The sequence below is a fragment of the Protomyctophum parallelum genome (assembly GCF_964188405.1).
Source record: "Protomyctophum parallelum genome assembly, chromosome: 18".
In the NCBI taxonomy this organism is placed as follows: domain Eukaryota; kingdom Metazoa; phylum Chordata; class Actinopteri; order Myctophiformes; family Myctophidae; genus Protomyctophum; species Protomyctophum parallelum.
Genome location: NC_139716.1, coordinates 34,768,040 through 34,789,354, shown reverse-complemented (window position 1 = coordinate 34,789,354; position 21,315 = coordinate 34,768,040). Strand labels below are relative to the sequence as shown.

The following is a 21,315-nucleotide window of genomic DNA, read 5'->3' as shown; positions in this document are numbered from 1 at the left end:
GAAATAGTATATATTCAAAGATTTGCGCTACATTTTTGTGTGTGTGCACATCAAGTGCAGATCTATAAGCTTGTAGTGCGGTACTCTGTGCCGCGCTATGAGCTTGAATCTGCTAATTTTCAATAGCTAAAGTATAAAATAATGGTTGGTTGGTTAAACACTAAAGTGACACAGATCCAGTTTCAGAGTGTCAGTTCCAGATCTTATACTGCATTAACCGTGACAGTCTGAGTCAGAGTAAAATGTACCACATTATCCATTGCCAAAGAGTGTGATGACGAAGGAGAATGATGGGAATAGTTTCTTTGTCGGCGGAGACACAACGTTTTCACAGGCGTTTTGTGAAATGTGACATTGAACAAACAAAGCCAGATTTACAGCTAAGTGGAGTGAGCGTGTTTATTATGCCTGACGGGAGGCCAAATACCTGACCACCATTCACCATCGACTACGGTCTACGGCAGTTGAGCTGATGGGAGCTGAAGGAAAAATATTCCCTCATTTGTGTCCAACCCTCAGGATCAATTATTATTATGCGTTGCTTGGCAGTAAGACCGCCGACATATTCCTCTGCAGAGAGAGAGAGAGAGAGAGAGAGAGAGAGAGAGAGAGAGAGAGAGAGAGACTTGGTCTGAATCCAGATGGATCTCGACCAGACCACTTTTAGGGAAGTATAGCTGCTCTTACTGTAAATTGGTCGTAATGATGTTTTTCTAACACACTCTTTTTTTGTAGCTAAAGCGTTAATTGACATTGACAGTTTCATTTTCGAGTACTCAAATGTTTTGATTTTATGGACACCCAAGTTTGTTGTGCATTAGTTAGGCCCATGGACCCCATTAAACACAGCGAATGCCTGCATTGTTTCAGTCATGTGTCCATTCCAGTGCCGAAGGCATTTGTTATTAATTCTTTCTCTGTACAGTATACAGACCTTGCAAATAACGTCCCTATAGTGGACATGACAGAAAAATTATTAAGGGGGAAAAAAGGCCTTAACCGTTAGTTCACGGATAAGCAATCCTATCACTGGAGGACCGCATGGCATGAATTTTGCAACCACGACCAGCGACGCGACCGTAAATGAAGCTAGTTTTGATTAGAATCGGAATATGGGATTAGAATCCGAGATAAAAGGGTTTTAAGATTAAGATCAGTCTGAAGTCAACGAGGTGGAACATTCTTACTGACGATCTCAAACTGCTCCCCTGGAACACCCTCGCTTTGAGAATCGTGTGTGTGTGTAGCACATCTGCTATTTTAGTTCTACTGTATCTCTTCTCCACTATAGTCCCTCCCTAACATTTTAGTCTAGTTTTTATGTGTTGACCAAATTGTTAGTATATTGGGTCATATAATTTTAGTCATCGTGGCTTAGTTTTTATTTAGTGAAAAGTGAATAAAGGTAGTCGACAGACATTTGCTGCTTTAGTCGAAAAAATCAACGTGTGCGACGTGCGTGCGTGCGTGTGTGCGGCGCATTGAGACACAGATGATCGGTCCCCTCTGGCAGCTAGTCTCCTAAACTTTGATGAGGTCGACCGCGGATTGTTAATCTTTGTGTGTCGCAGAGGGCTTTCCTTTCCCCCCTGGCGCGGCGCGGCATGGCTCTATTGGTGCAGCGGGCTCCGCTCTGCTCCGGGCTGCACCGCGACCACATCAGGATATTGGCTCCATGTGTCGAGCCCTATGAGGAGCAGTGGTGGAAAGTAACTAAGTACATTTGCTTACTGTATGTTCTCACTGTACTACCGTGTAGACCTGAGGACGATTCTACAAATGTCTTCTAAATCCTGACAGTTTTCTGAAAGACCCAATGTTTCTACGTCAGTGGTTCTCAAACATTTTCATGTCAAGGACCCCCAAAAATATATGTAATTGGCCGCCGACCCCCATCTGAAAATATGTTGTTCCAGGGACCACCCCAGAAGCAAAGATTTGAGCTAAAAACTTTCGCTATGAAAGAATATATATTCAAAGATTGTTGCCACACAATTCTTCAAACATAGAAGATCTACAAGCTCGTAGGGTGGCACTCGGTGCTGAGCTTGTAGATCTGCTATTTTTCAATAGCTTAAGTACAGTATCACATAATGCTTAAAACACCAAAATGGGTTCCCGTTCTGAATGGGTTAAAGTACAAGACCACTTTGGTAGAGGTGTGGATTGTATTGTTACCTTGCCATGATGTAACGCAAAGATGGACATGAAATCAAAAATAATTGCTCCATTGATTAGAAATTGATAATTCAAAATATGCTCCTCACTGACTTACATCATACACTGAAACAGCTCTCAAAGTCACTCTTTTAGCACATAAAGCATCACCAAACCCAGTATGTTTTTTTCCCTAGTACCGGATGTTATTGTTCCTTAAACCGAAAGTGACAACGCCATATTCGCTCTATTTGGTCAAAATCGGCATAATGGTGACGTTACTGCCACCTTCAGGACTGAGTGTCTAATACTATAGGATTGCCGTGTGAGAATGAGATGTAGTGTGTATATCACAGATTTTTCTATTAATCTTTCTATGAATTAAACATATGAATAGTGCAGGCAGAAGGCACAATCCACTGTTAATTAGGCTGGCCATAAGCCAATTAATTTCACACACATCATTCCATTTAGGCCCGTGCTCAATGGGCACCGCTCTATTTGTACCAATTTCCAATACTTTTACTTCTACTCCACTACATCTCAGAGGCAAATATTGCTACAATTCCAATGCTGCCAATTATTTGAAAACTTACTATTTTCTTTGTAGATTTAGATTATTATTACAAAACATACAGTAGCCACTTCAGTCCTATACATTTGGACCTTTTGAAAATAGCCCCAAAAAGATTATTTTGTACATTTGAAAACTTGAAATATGAGCCATTCTGCACAACAAGTAGTTTCTACTTTTCCTACTTTAAGTACATTTTATACCAATATACTGCTGTGCTTTTATTCAAGCATCGTTTAGAATTCCGGACTTTTACGTGTAACCGAGTGGTTCTACAATTCAGTATTAATACTTATACTTAAGTAAAGGATTTGAGTACTTTTCCCACCACTGATGAGGAACATGTGCTCCACTCTGCCCGCTGTATAATCTAACCGTCGTGTTCTCGTACAATCAGACGTCTGACTTCATACGTTGTCGTGCGACGGCGGCCTGAAAATAGCCGATCTACAAGCTCACAATTTGCGGTGTGAGATTGTAACCTGTGATTTCCTGCACATATGCAGCCTCTGCAGACGTGTGTCAACCCAACGCTGTATTATGCTAACGTTCACACGGGGAGAGAGCAAAGCTATCTTACCATTCAATGTCAATGGAAGCCACGACATGACATTTGTAGCTGCTGTAAAATATACAACAGCTACAAATACGCAGTGTAGCTTTTCATCTGCCAGTGTAAACGCAGCATGATGCTTTAGTTTAGTTTTAGTTTACTTTATTTCGATCAAGTCAACAGTGTAACATAAATCATTACATTGAATATTACATCCACTATTTCTTATAGGTTGATCGAAAAGGCCTTAATGCCTATCCTTTGTTCATTATTTATTCTCTAATAAAAACGAACACTCAACATTATTCAGTATTTACCTTCAAAGATTCATTCTTATACCTCCAAGCACACACGCACGCACGCAACGCACGCACGCACGCACGCACGCACGCACGCACGCACGCACGCACGCACGCACGCACGCACGCACGCACGCAGACAGACAGACAGACAGACAGACAGACAGACAGACAGACAGACAGACAGACAGACACACGCACACATTTTCTCTCTCTCAAGGGAGGTATGGGAGGCTGGCAGCGACGCCATTTCTCTCTCTCTCTCGAGGGCCTTGTTTGTGTTATCATCTTAGACCTGTTACCATGACACCCTGTCACACACACACACACACACACACACACACACACACACACCTTACCATCTGTAGAGTGTCCCTTGTGATGGGCGTGGCTTCACCATGTCTCATTTAATATTATGGTGTGACCGTGTGAAACCTCCCATCTCCATATTTTATCCTTTTGTGTTTTAACGCCACACTTGTTCACACTACAGCGTTACGCAAAAGCATCCAAAGTAGCAGATCTACGAGCTCGTTTTGAGCTTGTAGATCTACAACCATGTACTGTACCATATGAGCGCTGACAAAAAAACGACATGCGGACGCCAGAGGGACCTTTTTATTTGGTTTAATTGTCCAGCCTGTCCCCATGGCAGATGCATTGTGACTCTGGCATTGTGGCATTTTCCGTAGGGCAGCGGCACAGGTGGGTGGGTGTTTACGTCCTGAGTCATGCTCAGTTACCCCATTAAGACCTGGAACGCATCTGTGTCACCTTATCTTTTAACCACTTTAACCCATTTTGACCTGATTTCAGGTTCTAAAAATGTCTTCTACATCCTGACAGATTTCTGAAAAAGCTATGTTTCTATGTCAGTCGTTCTTCGATTTAAAAAAGAAATAGCAGACCTACAAGCTCGTAGCGAGCTATGAGCTTGTAGATCTTCTATTTTTCAATAGCTAAAGCATGACATGATGCCAACACCACAAGGGGTTCATTATTTTATACTTTAGCTGTTGAAAAATAACATATTATATACAAGGTCATAGACTGAGGTACGAGCTACGAGCTGAAATAAAGAGCTTGAAAATGTATGAAAATCTTTAAATATATATTCTTTCACAGCGAATGTTTTTAACTCAAATCTTTGCTTCTGGTAGGTCCCCGGAACAAGATATTTTCAAATGGGGGCTGGTGGGCACTGGCCAATTATAGATAATTCTAGGGGTTCTTGACATGATCAGGTTTTGAGCACCACTGATATTGAAACATACTGTAGGTCTCGGTGTGACGTTGACCTTTCCATCCTGGAGGGAGGAGGATGGTGTGGCGTAGAGCAGTGGCTTCAGTGTGTGTGTGTGTGTGTGTGTGTGTTCCATTTGTAGAGATGGGCCTCAGGTCTAAATGGGACAAATAGGTCTTTACGTGTTGAGTGTTTACGTTTACATTGGCTCATCTCCACTCGACCAGATTTCATGTGCTGAATGGAGTCTTTTAGAACCTGACCCTGTCGCACCATTAATGGTGACCCGTGTGAAATTGAACCTGACCCAGTCGCACCATTAATGGTGACCCATAATATTTGTGCAGGGCCAGGGGGGTACTTTCGGTGGGGTTCCTGGACTGACCTGGCCCCCAGCCAGCGGTCATTTTAGTTTGTATTTGTTGACGAAATTGTCAATATATTTACATTTGTCGTAGTTTTATCCATCTTAGTTTTTATTTAGTTTTCGTCAGTAAAAAAAAGGTATAGTCGATGAACATTTTTCATCATAGCTTTAAGCCCAAACCACACCAATGATTCGCCATCCAACTACCTGCTCGATAAGAACCCAGCTCCATAAGCCTGATCGATATGGTGCTCCTTATCAATACAAATTAACCAGCTCCATCCCTACCTGCGACAGAATGGTGCTTTAACTAGACATGTCACACACAACAGCCGAGGTGTGCCGTGCTGCAACGGATATCTGAAACCAATGGGTTTCCGTGGCAACAAGTTTTCTTGCGACTTGGCGTAAAGCGGTATGCACACGCACACACACACACACACACACACACACACACACACACTAGAGCCGGCAGACAGATGGACGGATAACTAGCGTTTTCTCATGCCAATAAAGCCCCTATGATGAATTGAATCACTTGCGATGCAATGCAACGACGTGCAGCGGGACATAATATCAGACCTCTGCGACGAACGCTAAAACGGTTTAGTTGCGTCTCAAATCATCTGTGTTGCTTTTTTTTTTTTGTCGTAGACGAAATCAACCCTGCTGTAGTGTGTAGTGTACACAATGTAAACGATAGTTGGTATTATGTCTGCTAACTCCTCTGGGAGGTTGTCTGTCTGTCTGCCTGACAAACAAACAGCCTCCTGGGTACGGTACGGATGGGTCACCTGAGCTCTTACAGATGGTTGTATTGTGTCGAATAAATCCCTACTGGGACACGATGACGCACACACACACACACACACACACACACACACACACACACACACACACACACACACACACACACACACACACAGGTGTGTGAGATCTATACAAATACACTGCCCTTTTTTAATTTGAGCTCCAGTTCTCCTGGTTTAGGATGCGTGGAGAATCTGGTTGGATGGAAATAGAAGCTGAAGCTATACCTCTAATGAGGTCTCAGGAGAGAATGGATGGATGGATGGATGGATGGATGGATGGATGGATGGATGAATGGCACCATTGATTGATTGATTGAAATATTTATTAACAGTTTGTAGAATTTACAGTACATTTTAAGCACAAACTCAATACAAAGACTGTCAACTGTGAGTGGACGACCCAATTAAGCATTACACTTGTTTACAACAGGGTCCACATTGTTCAATTCATCAAAACATTTAAAGATATACAAACATTTAGAGACATACAAATAGACATTTCTATGTAGCTAAATTCATCATATACTAACTAGCAGCCAATGTACCTATTATATTATGCAGGAACTGTACTATAGCTCATATAAATCATACATTTCCACCCACGCTGCCAGCGTTTTGGGGCATTTTCTTATACCTGTTAAGTAGTCACAGACTATTCATCTTCACTACGATCGCACCCCGGACCGTTCAGCGAGACGTTTACATGTGCGTTGGCAACGAAATATTTTTTAAAAATGATTAAAGACTGATTAAAGACTGATAAAAGACGCGCTGTGATTGGTCAGTAGTCACTTGAGTGGCAGCGACGCAGCGTGCATTCCTCACAGTGCGATACGCCGTTGCTCCAATGAACTGCAGCGGCCAATGAGGCATCTCGGTGCTAGCCACTCCTATGTCCAGCTTTGAGGGTTTGTGTAAACACAAACATTGTTTTTTGCTACCGTTTCCTATGACTAGTTTTGAGTGTTTGTTAAACAAAATGTTTCTAAACATAAACATTGATGACAAAAGTGAGGACGCAAATTGTGATTGGCCAGAATGAGATGATGTACATACAGTATGATGAGATAAGAGCGCCCCTCACTTCACACGAGTGGATGGGAGGCGAGTTTTAGCGGCCACGTCACTTCCTGGATTTATCGGGACTCAAACGCTGAATTATAGGTTAGCGAAGATCTCCACCTAGTGTAACACACTGTGACACACATACTGTATACAGACTGCTCAAGGACATCATCATGCTTGGCAGTGCATTGCGCAGAAACCCGCATCTCAACAGGATTTGAGAGATTCCAGTGCTGTTGTTTTGCTTGTAGTGGGGCGGCATAGCTAACCTATTGTTCATTTTGTGAAGCACCACAATTGGCACATGTGTTGATTCTTTTTCAAATGTTTGTATACAGTAAGTAACTCTGACAAAATGATTGATGATGAATTATGCCTGAAGAAGGTCGAAACGTTGCATTATTAAGGAAAATACTCTTGTACCAAGCAAAATATACAGTGTGCGGGTGTATTCTATTACTTCCATTGATGTCCACTGGCCTACGCACCTGTGCATACGCCTGATGCGCCTGAGGTTTTTTCCTACAAATAAATAAAATAAAAATAATTATTCACCTAAGGCTGCAGAGGTTCTATGTTAAATGTAATTCCAAAGTGTTTAAGTGACAGATGCATGGTTTTCATATTGTACTGAACTTTGGCTAAAAGCTTGTGTTTAATCCACGTGGGTTAGCGTTAGCAGCATCATCATCATCATCAGCAGAACAACTTTTCCTTTCATTTTCAACAACTGCCATGACTTCCTGTCATGGTAATAATTAGTCAACACTATTTGTTTTTGGCTTTTCTGCCTTTATTGATAGTTGAAGTTAAGATGGACAGGAAAGAATCCAACCATCCAACCAGATTCTCCACGCATCCTAAACCAGGAGAAAAGGGGAGAGACATGCAGCAAACGGGACTCGAACACGCGACATGCTGTCAGGCCAGAGCCTGGTTTATTAACCTGGCTACTTACAGGACGTAGATAGACATTGCACCGTCATTTTGTGTCAGGATTCTCAGGGAAGAAAATTCCTGTCTCAGCTCTCTGTACGCAAAAGCAAGTGATGCCTTTGGTCTGCCACGCACAGAGTGGCGCGCTACTAGAGCTTGTAGGTCTGCTATTTTTTAAAAATCGAAGAACGACTGACATAGAAACATAGTTTTTCAGAAAACGGTCAGGATGTAGAAGACATTTTTAGAATCTGATCTCAGGTCAAAATGGGTTAACAGTTGAATAATGATTTATTTCTTTCTTGTCGTTGCAGTGATCAAGGATCCACCCTACAAAGTGGAGGAGTGTGGATACGCAGGGTTCATCTTGCCCATTGAAGTGTACTTCAGAAACAAGGTACATTTAATCATACAACAGTAGGCCCAGGCCGTGGCGTAACGGTCTGGGCACCGGACTGGTAATCCAGTCGCAGTGTGCCGCGGGTTTGACTCCCGAGCCCGACACGGCCTTTACTGCATGTCATCCCCCCATCTCTCTCCCGTTTCCTGTCAGCCTACTGTCTGTCCCTTCAAAAAAATCAATAAAAGGCGTAAGCCGCAAAAAAAAAAAAAAAAAAATCATACAACAGTACATTCTTCACCTTTTGACGGCCATTTTGTTTGGAGAGGCGCTCCGATCGATCGGCCACTGATCTTACGCTTTTTGCTCGAAATCGGTGCTCTGCAACTTAACCGATCCCCATGACACATTTTATTGTGACTGATCTGCACCGCTTAAGAGGTATAAAAAGTCAGATATAACATGGTATCACGATCCAGACGTGCTAGATCAGTGGTTCCCCAAATTATTTTGGGGGTCCCCTGATGATTTCTCACTCAACAGTAAACAAACCAGGGTATCTACATATTTTAGAAGTACAGTATGCTACTTACATTAGCATTGGCTTTCTAGTTTGATGCAGAAAACGGAAAATGAACCGGCCATCTTGCTTGGCTGCACCAAGTTATTCTATACTATTTTTTAAAGATTTGTTTTTAGGTTTTTCTGCCTTTATTGATAGTTTTCAAGTGAAGACAGACATGAAAGAGGGAGAGAGAGAGACGGGGAGAGACATGCAGCAACAGTCGTAATGAACGGGACTCGAACACGCAAAGCGCTGTCAGGCCAGAGCCTTTAATGTGGTATGCCCCTGGACCGCTAGGCCAGCACGCGCCCCTATCTCGGATTGCTTTCTCAGATTGCGCCACCTGGTCAAAAAAAAGTTTTATTCGACGGCCCATAACCAAAATAGTCTTCAACAATGTATTCTCCGAGTGAAAGTTAATCCTATAGCGTCCCTTCACAACACACATCGTAAGTCTACATCCGGTTCCGATTTCCGGGTACCGGTGAATCCTTCAAAATAAGGGTTTTAACTGGAAGAATTGCTGGCAGTTAACAGATAATAATTGTATTCTGCTTTCTTCCCTGTGGACGGACCTCCATCGTCTCCAGGAGGAACCGAAGAAGGTGCGCTTCGACTACGACCTGTTCCTGCACCTGGACGGTCACCCACCGGTAAACCACCTCCGCTGCGAGAAGCTGACCTTCAACAACCCCACAGACGACTTCCGCCGCAAGCTGCTCAAAGCCGGAGGGGTAGCTTTTGGACCTTTGCAACTTTCAATTTAGTTTTGAATGAAATCCTGTTTGGTTTTAGTCATGTTGTAGTCATCCGAAATGTTGTCCTTTGAGTCTAGTTTTAGTCGAATAAATATGATATTTTGGTCGACTAAATGTACAGTTGATTTTGTCGACAAAATATATTTTGGCAGGCCTTGATGACACCATCAAGGCATATTTGACAATTGATGGCATGGTGAAAATAGCCGATAAATTGCCTAACTACAAGCTGCGATACATTGTGAGCTTGTAGATCTGCTATTTTCAGGGCGCAACACCCAAACTCAACCAAACATAAATGATTTGTCTTTTAGTTCTTACTCTTCGTCTGTGTTAATAGGTAGTCGACAAAAACAAATTCGGCATAGTTTTAGTCGACAAAATCAACACTGGTTGGAAGAGTGGTGGGTTGTGGGGCGAGGAACGGCTTTTCTTTCAGGACTTACAAAAGGTTTGGTGTTTGACTCAGTTATTTCTGTAAATTGTGGTATCCAGGAAAAGTCTCCAAAACTCGAAACCAGCAGCCAATAAAACCATTCTCTTCATTGGAAAACCACTCTAAACATACAAACGGGTATAGAGGCCACATCTGAATCTATATTACGTCCAATTAATCAGCAGCTTTTCAGCGGGATATGTTGGGCTTGTGTGTGTCCTTTTTAGGGGAGAGGGAAACATTATCGTTTTATGTGGCCTTGTGACAACCACCGCGTGTGTTGTACATTTCCACCAGCGTGGCCGTCGCGGACCTTTTTAGTAATAAGAGTCCAGCTTCTGACAGCCAGGAATGTGAGTGTGGACGGGGGTCTCTGTCGGCACATGACGAGGCCCCCACCACCTCCGGGCTAAGGGAAGAGGAGCGGGGGGGTGTGTGGGGTGCATAAATAAAAGTGCACTTGGCTAACGGTCGTAAAACACTCTCTGACGGCGGTGGTCCGGGCTGGCTGGGGGCCAACAACGGAGGCTTTACATTTACTCAAGTACTGTACTGTAGCCTACAGTACAAGAGTATGTCCAATTTCCAGTACTTAGGCAAATGTTTATACTTTTACTCCACTACATTTATTTGAAAACTTGAGTTACTAGTTACTTTGTAGATTTGGATTATTATTACAAACATACATTAACCACTTCAGCCCTATACAGGGCAGACCCCAAAACATCTGAATATTCTAAACTCAATTATTTTTTTCAGTTTCTTTTTTTATTTTTTGTAATCAACTTAGCTGATCTGTGTTTACCCACAACGCATTGCCCAAGACATGTTGAGAGCTTGTAGATCTGCTGCCATGTGCTTGAGCTCCACGCACGATTCATGAATCGCCAACATTTTTTTTTTTTTAGTCCCCCTTTCATTGAATTCCCTCTATGTTCTGTGCATGGCAGCTTGAAGCTGGCACGTTTCCATTTGCGTTTCGATCTTGGTATCGAACAACGCGTTAAAAAATGAGTTTGTTTTCACTTCACAAGTGCACATAATCGTTGCTGTCAGGCAGAAACCTTAAAAACACTGCTAATGATCTGCGTTTCTGACAAACGGACAAAGTGGTCTCATTGGCAGAGTGGTATAATTTACACTTCAGGGCATTTAGCAAGGTGCTGTTATGAGTATTTAAAGCACAGCAAGCATTAACTCTAGTCAACAAACGGCATAGTAAATACTAGACTGTAAGTAGAGTAAATATGTGATTCTAAGAGACTAAGGATATACCAGGTAAACATCAAACCAATAGCATTATGTCTAAACAACCACGTCGTCTAATTCCTTGAGTGAGATCCAGGGGGTCCCCAGCATCTAAATGATAGTTTGGAACCAAATGGACCCTTATGGGTCTGTAACTCTGAGAGTGTACAAAATGGAACCAAATCGACCCTAATGGGTCCATTTGGTTCCATTTGTACACTCTCCAAGTTAAATTAACATGTGACGGTGTGTCTCTGTGTATGAGACGGTCTCTGTCCACTGACGGTGTCTCTGTGTATGAGACGGTCTCTGTCCACTGATGGTGTGTCTCTGTGTATGAGACAGTCTCTGTCCACTGACGGTATGTCTCTGTGTATGAGACGGTGTCTGTCCACTGATGGTGTGTCTCTGTGTATGAGACGGTGTCTGTCCACTGATGGTGTGTCTCTGTATGAGACGGTGTCTGTCCACTGATGGTGTGTCTCTGTGTATGAGACGGTGTCTGTCCACTGGCGGTGTGTCTCTGGATGAGACGGTGTCTGTCCACTGATGGTGTGTCTCTGTATGAGACGGTGTCTGTCCACTGATGGTGTGTCTCTGTGTATGAGACGGTGTCTGTCCACTGGCGGTGTGTCTCTGGATGAGACGGTGTCTGTCCACTGATGGTGTGTCTCTGTGTATGAGACGTGTCTGTCCACTGGCGGTGTGTCTCTGGATGAGACGGTGTCTGTCCACTGATGGTGTGTCTCTGTGTATGAGACGTGTCTGTCCACTGGCGGTGTGTCTCTGGATGAGACGGTGTCTGTCCACTGATGGTGTGTCTCTGTGTATGAGACGGTGTCTGTCCACTGATGGTGTGTCTCTGTATGAGACGTGTCTGTCCACTGATGGTGTGTCTCTCTGTATGAGACGGTGTCTGTCCACTGACGGTGTGTCTCTGTCCTCCACAGGAGAAACGGGATCCTCACAAACGAAGCTCAGAAGACTCTAAGGTAATTCTAACGTGCTTTTGGGGGCCAGGTGTACTAAATGGATTCATTTATTGATGGAAAAAAAAAACGTGTGTACTTCACAAACAACACTGACTGTTATCATTAATGCAGAGCACATGCAATGAATACATTTGACCACATTAACCATAGTCTATTGGTTCTCAAAATGGGATCCGGAACCTCCAGGGTTCCTTGGGGGAGTACTAGGGGTTCCCCAGCTAAATTTGTTATAGCGTGCCTGCGTGCGTGCGTGTCACATTGGTTGGACATTCAAAATGAGATGGTACGCGAGTAATCTTCAAGGGTTCAATGATGCTCAATGATGTAATCATCCCCAGGTCGTAATGGTTAAATGGGTTAATACACTACAGTGTCACAATCATTTTAACCACTTATACTATACAAAAACGGCAGCTTTCAGAACCTGCACTTCAATCTTGGGCGCCTTGGAGCAGCTGTGTTGTCTTTGTTTCCGCGGAACCGTCCCGTTATCCATGTAATGACTGTCTGTAGCAGATCCCAGCAATAACGGGCAATGTGAGGCCTTTCAATGTGTGCGTTTGGCAGTGTGCTGCTCTTGGCATGGAGAAGAGCTGTGCTGCTAATACCATAACCCATTAACTCATTCGACGCAGAGATCGTGTTTTGACGCCTTTAACCTACCTGGGCTCTCGACACCGAGGGGGTAATGGTCCAAACGTTTGCCAAAGATAGCAGATCTACGGGACGTGTAAACCTGTCGCTTTTTAGCGACTGCGTCATAACGGGCGAACGTCCAGTGAAAACAGCTGAACGTTTTGCCAAGAACGGCTGCATCGGTGGCCTATAGCCCACCTATAATTAACCCATTTTGACCTGGGAACGATTCTATAAATGTCTTCTAAATCCTGACAGTTTTCTGAAAAAGCTATGTTTCTGTCAGTCGTTCTTTGATTTAAAAAGAAATACACTGTACACTTGTCCGTGGCATGACTAGGCCAAATCCGTGGCACATTTTAGATCTTGTTTTTACACACTATTATAATGTTCTTATTTGATTATGAGACCCAATTACTGAATGTATCTATTTTCCTCAGATTGTGTATGACTTAACTATAGCAGGGGTTTTTAACCCTTTTCATATCAAGTTCCATTATTTATGGCATTTGAGCCAATTATTCTACATTATCTAATTGTGTAGACTTTTTTTATAGACTGTAAATTAATGAATGCGGGTGTTTAACAATAATGTAACTCTTGAGATCGTACTCTTGAGATCGTACAAAAACCAAATGGTCAAGAGTCAAAGATCTATGAGGGTCCATTTGGTTGCCATGCAGCTCTCCATCATTTGACACTAGGACAGTGGTTCCTATCTGGGCTGCATTGAAAATGAGGGCCTGTCCCTTAACTGTACTGATGATGACACATTTGATTTTCAAGGACCCTCCTTAACTCTGAGAGTGTACAAATGGAACCAAATCGAGCCGTATACACTCTCAGAGTTACATACCTGCAATGGCCATTTAGGTCTATAGCTCTTTGCATTTGTTTAAATACAAATTTAAATGTCCGCGGCAAAAGTAGACTTTCTTTTTGACAAAAATGTCCACCACAAGCCAGCATGGCGATGGCTCCTGAGAAAGACCAGAGTGTGTGAGTTGCGTTAACTGTGTGTGTGGGTGTGTGTGTGTGCGCGTGTGTGTGTGCGTGCGTGGTGGTGTTCCAGGTGATGGTAATGCAGGAGGGCTCCACCACCTCTCTGTTCGGTCAGCACCTCAAGCTGCCCACGCTGCCCAACAGCTCGCTGACCTCTGCCCTCTCCGACGCCAAGAAGAGCAAGAGCTTCCACGGGTCAAAGGTCAGTCTGTGTGTGTGGGCGGGCGGGCGAGCGAGCGAGCGTCCAGCAGGTACATGCATGCAGCCCTCGGGCTAGTCTCGCGTAGCCACACAACTATTCCATCATCTCCAAATGTATGACCAGCTGCATTTGAAAGTTGCAGGAGGCAACCGTCTGGCCTCGCGGGACTATAGCCTCGGGCTTTTTATTGAAAAGGCCAATCATTTTATTTCCATCCAAAACCTGTGTAAACCATCAGTCACGATGCAAAAAACTTTTAATATGAAACAAACGTCAGGGTATGATGTCTAGGCCTATATAAATATTATGCTCGCTCCTTGAAAAGCAGTACATTTGTGATCTCGTGCTACATCGTGAACGATCCAGCTTTCATCAAATCAGCTCATGAACACAGAAGGCATTTTGACGTTGAGCTCTGCAATTTGAGAACATTACAAATCTGTAATTTTCATCTGATTGCTGTGGCGAGACCGATTCTGTTTTCCTACACAGTAGCCTATAGGCTCTTTGAAACCTGCTGTATGTCAGTGGTTCTTAAACTTTTTCATGCCAAGGACCCCCAAATGTACAGTTATTAGCCCGCAGACCCCCATTTGAAAAGATTTTTAAGGCTCTAGCTGTGATTTTCAGACATTTTCATTTCAAGCACCCCGAGTTTGACATGCATTATTAGGCTACGGACCCCCACTTAATTGCCATTTATATCTCTGGGACCCCAATTTAGTCAATTAAATCAATGTTAATTTCACTCTGAGAGTGTATACAAATGGATTTGGTTCCTAACTATCATTTAGCTGGTGACCCTCTTGAACTCCCTCAAGGACTCCTGAGGGTCCCCGGACCCCACTTTGAGAACCTCTGCTGTATATCGTTTTCTTTTAGGATTGGAATGAAAATTACCACCTGTCCAGTGGTCTCTCAGAGGGCTTCCAGGGACATTGAGCGACCCTTTCGGGTCCATTTGGTTTGATCTTATGCTCTCAAGAGTTAAATTATTGTTAATCATCTGCATTACTTAATCCAGGGGTAGGCAACCTTAGGCACGAGTGTCAATATTGGCACAGCCACAAATGAAGGAGGGCGATCACTGGCACACTGGCATACAGTGTGAGAGAGAGTATTTTTGGTTTAAAATAAACTATTTAATAATTGTAGACCCCTGACTTAATTTACATGAGAATATGAGAATGTAGAAGAATTGTTATTTTGATAATTTGCCTGTTAACTCTCCTGTGGTAACACACATCAATACAGCATGGAATTGTGGACAAAATCGTATCAAACAATAACAAAATATTCCTGGTCTGTGATCTGAGAGGCAAAATCTCATCAAATGGTGGTCCGTGGCTCAAATGCCGGATCAAATATGGGCCTTTGATATGAAAAGGGTTGAAAAGCACTGTTTTAAATGATAACACGTCCAATCGTCCATAAGCGTGCATGCTGCTTCCATTATAGGTGTTGTTTTTTTTAGTGTGTTTAAGCGCTATCATTTAGCATACTGGACGCTAGCAAGAGGTCTGCTGCACATGGAAACACTTTGCAATGTAAACACAATGAGCCTGATGGATTACCACTGGAGCGCTGGGTCACACATGCACGCACACGCACACACACACACACACACACACAGTCACACACACACACACACACACACACACACACACGCATACACACACACACACACACACACACACACATACATGCGTATATACATTCACAGTGGTGGAAACTAGGTACATTTACTCAAGTACTGTACTACAATTTTGAGTTTTTTTATTTATTTTTTATTTCCAATTACTCCAATACTTTTTATGTCAACTCCATGTCAGAGGCAAATATTTTTACTTTTACTCCATTTGAAAACTTTTGTTACTTTGTAGATCAGGTCAGGTGTCAGGTGAAAAGAAGCAGCATCCAGTATTATTACATTAAACAATTGACACAAAAAATGTGGTTACAAATAGTGTGGGATAATAATGTAAGAAAATAAAATAAGAGTTCCTCATTCTCTTGTGCAAGTGAAATACATACACAAAATAGCAGCAGTTGCTTAGTATGCTTACAACATATGGAACTGGGAATGTATATTTAATCTGCATGTCATCGAACGTTCTTCAAATAACTTGCATCATCAAACGTGTAGATTTCCATGATGGAATACTTTATTAGTCAGAAGTGCACACAGCACGAGGTACAGTCAGGCATTAAGGCTAAAAGGATAACACAAAAAATTACAATTTACAATTTAGGCATTTAGCAGACACTCTTAATTCAGAGCGACTTACAGTAAGCGAGAACAACACATGGTAATACATCAAATACATAGAAATAGTCATCAAGGACCATAAGCAAGCTGTAAGAACCTAACATCCGTCTAACAGTAGCCTACAATATCCATCTGTATTCTGTACAATGAAACTATGAGTATACACTATAGACTTATAGAGTGCTATGTCTACATAATATACCATCTAAATGACATGAGTTTAGCCTTTGCGTACGCCTTTAAGGTCGTCGAGGCTAGGGCGAGTGATACGGCAAGTGCCACAAAAACAAATCCTGGGGACTTGTTTCCATTGTGGTCCAATGTATTCAATTAATCGACATGACAACAAATGGAACGCAATAGAACATGATTTTGACATGTCAACGCTATATATGTACAAAGGAGAAAAGGGGAAAATGAATGAAGGACACCTCCTTTTGATGGGAGAAATCCCATATATCCTAAATTCAATGTCGGTTTTTATAGACATGTATGGCCTGCCTCAAGTAACACTTGGTTATTTTAGTATCCTAATAAAAGTATCACACTCTGACTTGACCCTGGTACATAACTGGCTCTGTTGGGTGGAAACCTCATACAGTAAGTCCAAAGAGGATTTCAATTCCAAAGCGTAAAAAGTAGCAGATCTACAAGTGCGAAACATGCTAGCAGCTAGCGGCTGCGTGTCTGTGTTTCACTCCGAGGACCACCACTCTAAAGCCTGGCTGTGGCTGCGTGTCTGTCTGTGTTTCACTCAGAGGACCACCACACTAAAGCCCGGTGGGACATAAACACAAGCTTTCATGTGGGCTTCTTCCCTCCCAGGAGGAAAACAGGAGAGGCACAAAGTTTTGGTGGCTGTGGTACGTGGAGGGGGGGCGGAGGGGCGGGGACTTTAGTGTGAGTGAGCGGGGGCCGGCAGCTTTTACATCCTGGGGTCGCGGGGGGTCAGCGAGTGGATATAGGAGGGCCTCCCGAATGAAAGGTTTTTTTTTTCTTTTTTTTTTAGAAGGTGCTTTTTAGGGGCAGGTCGTAACAACCCACCCGGCCCGCCGTCTAGACTGCTTAATGGCTTTACTGCATTGATGAAATATTGACAAGGGGTCCCGGAGGCATGACCCCGAGAAGGAACGGACCCCCCCCACACCCCCACCCTGTTCACAGCCAACGCACTTCCTCCCTCCCTCCCTCCCTACCTTCTCATCTCTCTACACCGGCACAGTGTTAACTGACGACTTCACCACGTTTCAACCTATCTTTCATATAATTGGTGACGTGAAACGACACGTTGTGATCTTATGGAGCTGCTATTTTCACTGGGTCCTTGACATGAAAAGGTTTTAGCACCACTGAAATGTGTTTTTCTGAAAACAAATGTTTTTTTTGTTTTTTTCTAAATTTTTATCCCACGATTTTGTAACCCAGTTTTTATTTTCACCCAGTGCCAATTATCTAATGTAATCCTGGGCGCTACACTTCCTCTGCCAACCTGGGGGGACAGCGGACTGACCTCATGCCTCCTTATATGCATGAGGAGTCCAAGCTGCTTCTTTTCACCTGACAGAGGGGAATTTCCCCGGCCGGACGTAGCGCGTGGAAGGGACACGTTATTCCGACCAGTTCCTTTCCCCTCCATCAGGTGCCCCGGCTGGCCAGGGGGAGGTAGTTTTAGAGACCAGGATTACGGCATGTTTTTGTGAGGGTATCTACCCTAGGGGACACGGGGAGAACATGCAAACTCCACACAGAAAGGCCCTATCGCCAACCCCCGCCTCGGGTATGGGCACTGATGACGCGGAGGAGGGAACACGCCGCCAGCGCCAGAAAACCAATGTTTTAGAAGAGGTTTATAGAATCAATGGGATAATGTTTGTGTGGGTTTTTTTGTTGTCTCTGTGGACAGGACGGCTCCAAGGGAAGCTCCCTGCTCACCACCAGCACCACCAGCACCACCGGGAGCAGCTTCTCCAAGCTCCACAAGCCGTCCAAGGACCACAAGGAGAAAGCTCCCTCCTCCTCCTCCTCCTCCTCCAAAGACTTGAAAGAGCCCAAAACGACAGCAACAAGTGCCTTCAGAGACTGCAGTGGGGTCCCCCCCGCCGCCCCCTCTCACCGGGGGGAGGGAGGGCCCGGCAGCAAAACCCCCAAAGAACCCTCCTCCTCCAGGAAACCCAAAGAGAACCACCAGCCCGTTCCTGTTCGCGACACCAACAACCCCAAGATGGGCTTCAAGGAGCCCCGGTCCATAGCCAAGTAGGCCTGGCAGCATTATTATTACAATTCACGCATTTAGCAGACACAGACAGAGCAGACTTAATCCAGAGCGACTTGCAGCAAGCAGGAACAACACATGGTAATACATCAAATACATAGAAATAGTCATCAAGGATCATAAGTAAGCTAAGAACAGTAGAATATCTGTGAAACTTTGAGTATACACTATAAAGTGCTATGTCTACATACAATGCTATCTAAGGGTGCATTCGCACCTCTACTTCGGTAGACTCGATGCGAATGGGCGGAGAAGTTGCATCATTCTTGCATATTTAATTTTCTGCGTTTGCCTTCACACTGCACACTGTCATCCGCAACAATTTGAAACGCAGCAGGGAACTTTATCAATGTGTTCAATTTGGGGATGTAGAATGCGGTTCTTCGATGCAAACCAGAAGAAAGAAACGATCCAAAATAGCATTCTGGATTCTCGTTTAAGCCTGTGTCACAAATTAGACTAGGACTCTTTTTTTTTTATAGGCCTAACAAATTGAGATTTAGAGATTTAACTTTTTTACTTTAATCCCACGCAGCCCCGTGTCCAAGGACCACCGGACCGAGGCGACGGGGCCGGGAGGTAAGGGGGGCGCCGCCCCCCACCACGGGGGTACGGGGGGCACCGCGCCCCTCGGCAAGCGCCAGTCCGGGCCTGCCGGAAATCTCGACAACGCCGGTGGCACGGCCACCAAAAAGCGGAAAAAGGGCTTTGTGGATTTATCGACGGGCAAGTCGACGACCACTGCGACCTCGGACCACCACCATCACCACCACCACCCGGACAAAAAACAGCCGAAAGACAGGGCCGCCCCCCACCACCACCACCACCACCACCACCAGGGGGCGCAGATGGGTAAATCGTGGGCGGACGGCGGCGGTGAAGAGGCGGAGCTACGCAGGAAGACGGCGTTCCAGGAGCTGGCGGACCTGAATGACTCGGACGTGGAGGACATGTACACCAAGTCTGATGTAAGTCCACCTTTAATTCACCAAGTCTGATGTAAGTCCACCTTTAATTCACCAAGTCTGATGTAAGTCCACCTTTAATTCACCAAGTCTGATGTAAGTCCACCTTTAATTCACCAAGTCTGATGTAATTCTACCTTTAATTCACCAAGTCTATGTAAATCCACCTTTAATTCACCAAGTCTGATGTAATTCTACCTTTAATTCACCAAGTCTATGTAAATCCACCTTTAATTCAGCAAGTCTGATGTAAATCCACCTTTAATTCACCAAGTCTGATGTAAATCCACCTTTAATTCACCAAGTCTGATGTAAATCCACCTTTGATTTGGTGGTTCATTTATTTCACTGTGTGTTTTAATCTAATACAGTAGCTGGGAGGGGATTTGTTAAAAATCATCAAGATTGTGCAAGTTTTAGATTTTTGGCATGCTCTTATTATGGGCATAAGTTTTAGATGTTTGGCATGCTCTTATATGGGCATAAGTTTTAGATGTTTGCCATGCTCTTATATGGGCATAAGTTTTAGATGTTTGCCATGCTCTTATATGGGCATAAGTTTTAGATGTTTGCCATGCTCTTATATGGGCATAAGTTTTAGATGTTTGCCATGCTCTTATATGTAATACATTTTAGATGTTTGGCATGCTCTTATATGGGCATAAGTTTTAGATGTTTGCCATGCTCTTATATGTAATACATTTTAGATGTTTGGCATGCTCTTATATGGGCATACAATTTAGATGTTTGGCATGCTCTTATATGGGCATACGTTTTTCAAAAACCACCTCAAACGAGTTGGGCTTGCCCCCTAGTGGGCAGGCATGTAACGATATATCGTAAATCGATTAAAACTTGTAACAATCGCAATTTGATTCGTGATGCAAACAGCAGAGGGCACGTTAAGAAAAATAAAATAAATGCAAGACCTTTGTAAGAGAATTGACCAAAAAAAGGTACATATGGTACTGTATTGAAAAGAGCTAGGATAAGAGAAGAAAATGAAATGAGAAAGTAAAATACTGGATTTAATAATAATAATAATAATATGTTTCGGTCATTTGTCTGGAATTTTATTTTGTGTTAAAAAGATCTAGCGGTCTGGGCACCAAGGTTGGTTCGAGTCCCGATCCCGACGACCTTTGCTGCGTGTCTCCCTTCCGTCACTCTCCCCGTTTCCTGTCAACCCACTGTAAAGCTATGCAATACCCGTTGTACCCGCGTCCGAGTATATGCCCATATATGGAGATTTCTGTATCTGTCTCTCTGTGTCCCTATATGGTGTGATTGTCTCTCTGTGTCCCTATATGGTGTGATTGTCCAGAACTGCCGGTCCAACCGATATGTCCATATATGGGCATGCCAATATATGGGCATATATGGGCATGCCATATATGGGCATATACTGATGACATCATGTATCTCCATGTATGGGCATAAAAGGGACATAGATTGAGAGATGCAGACATTGGGAGCCCTAGTCGTCATGGTAACTGCCGTGAGTCAAGCCAGGCCATGGACTCCATATTTGGGTACACAACTGACTACCTGGAACTCCATATATGGAGATAAGTAGCAATATCAACAAGTCTGACATCGTGGACTCCATATATCCACATCGCTG

At 43.7% G+C, this 21,315-nt stretch overlaps 1 protein-coding gene across 1 annotated transcript in view; it reads left to right on the top strand.

The window, feature by feature from the left end:
* mllt3 (MLLT3 super elongation complex subunit) overlaps positions 1-21,315 on the top strand; it is a 74,178-nt gene that overhangs the window by 19,536 nt on the left and 33,327 nt on the right. Inside the window, exons 3-8 of the mRNA XM_083789289.1 lie at positions 8,321-8,403; positions 9,502-9,645; positions 12,304-12,345; positions 14,054-14,185; positions 18,358-18,707; positions 19,262-19,694. Coding sequence (XP_083645415.1) covers positions 8,321-8,403; positions 9,502-9,645; positions 12,304-12,345; positions 14,054-14,185; positions 18,358-18,707; positions 19,262-19,694 — 1,184 coding nt within the window. The remainder of the gene's footprint in view (positions 1-8,320; positions 8,404-9,501; positions 9,646-12,303; positions 12,346-14,053; positions 14,186-18,357; positions 18,708-19,261; positions 19,695-21,315) is intronic.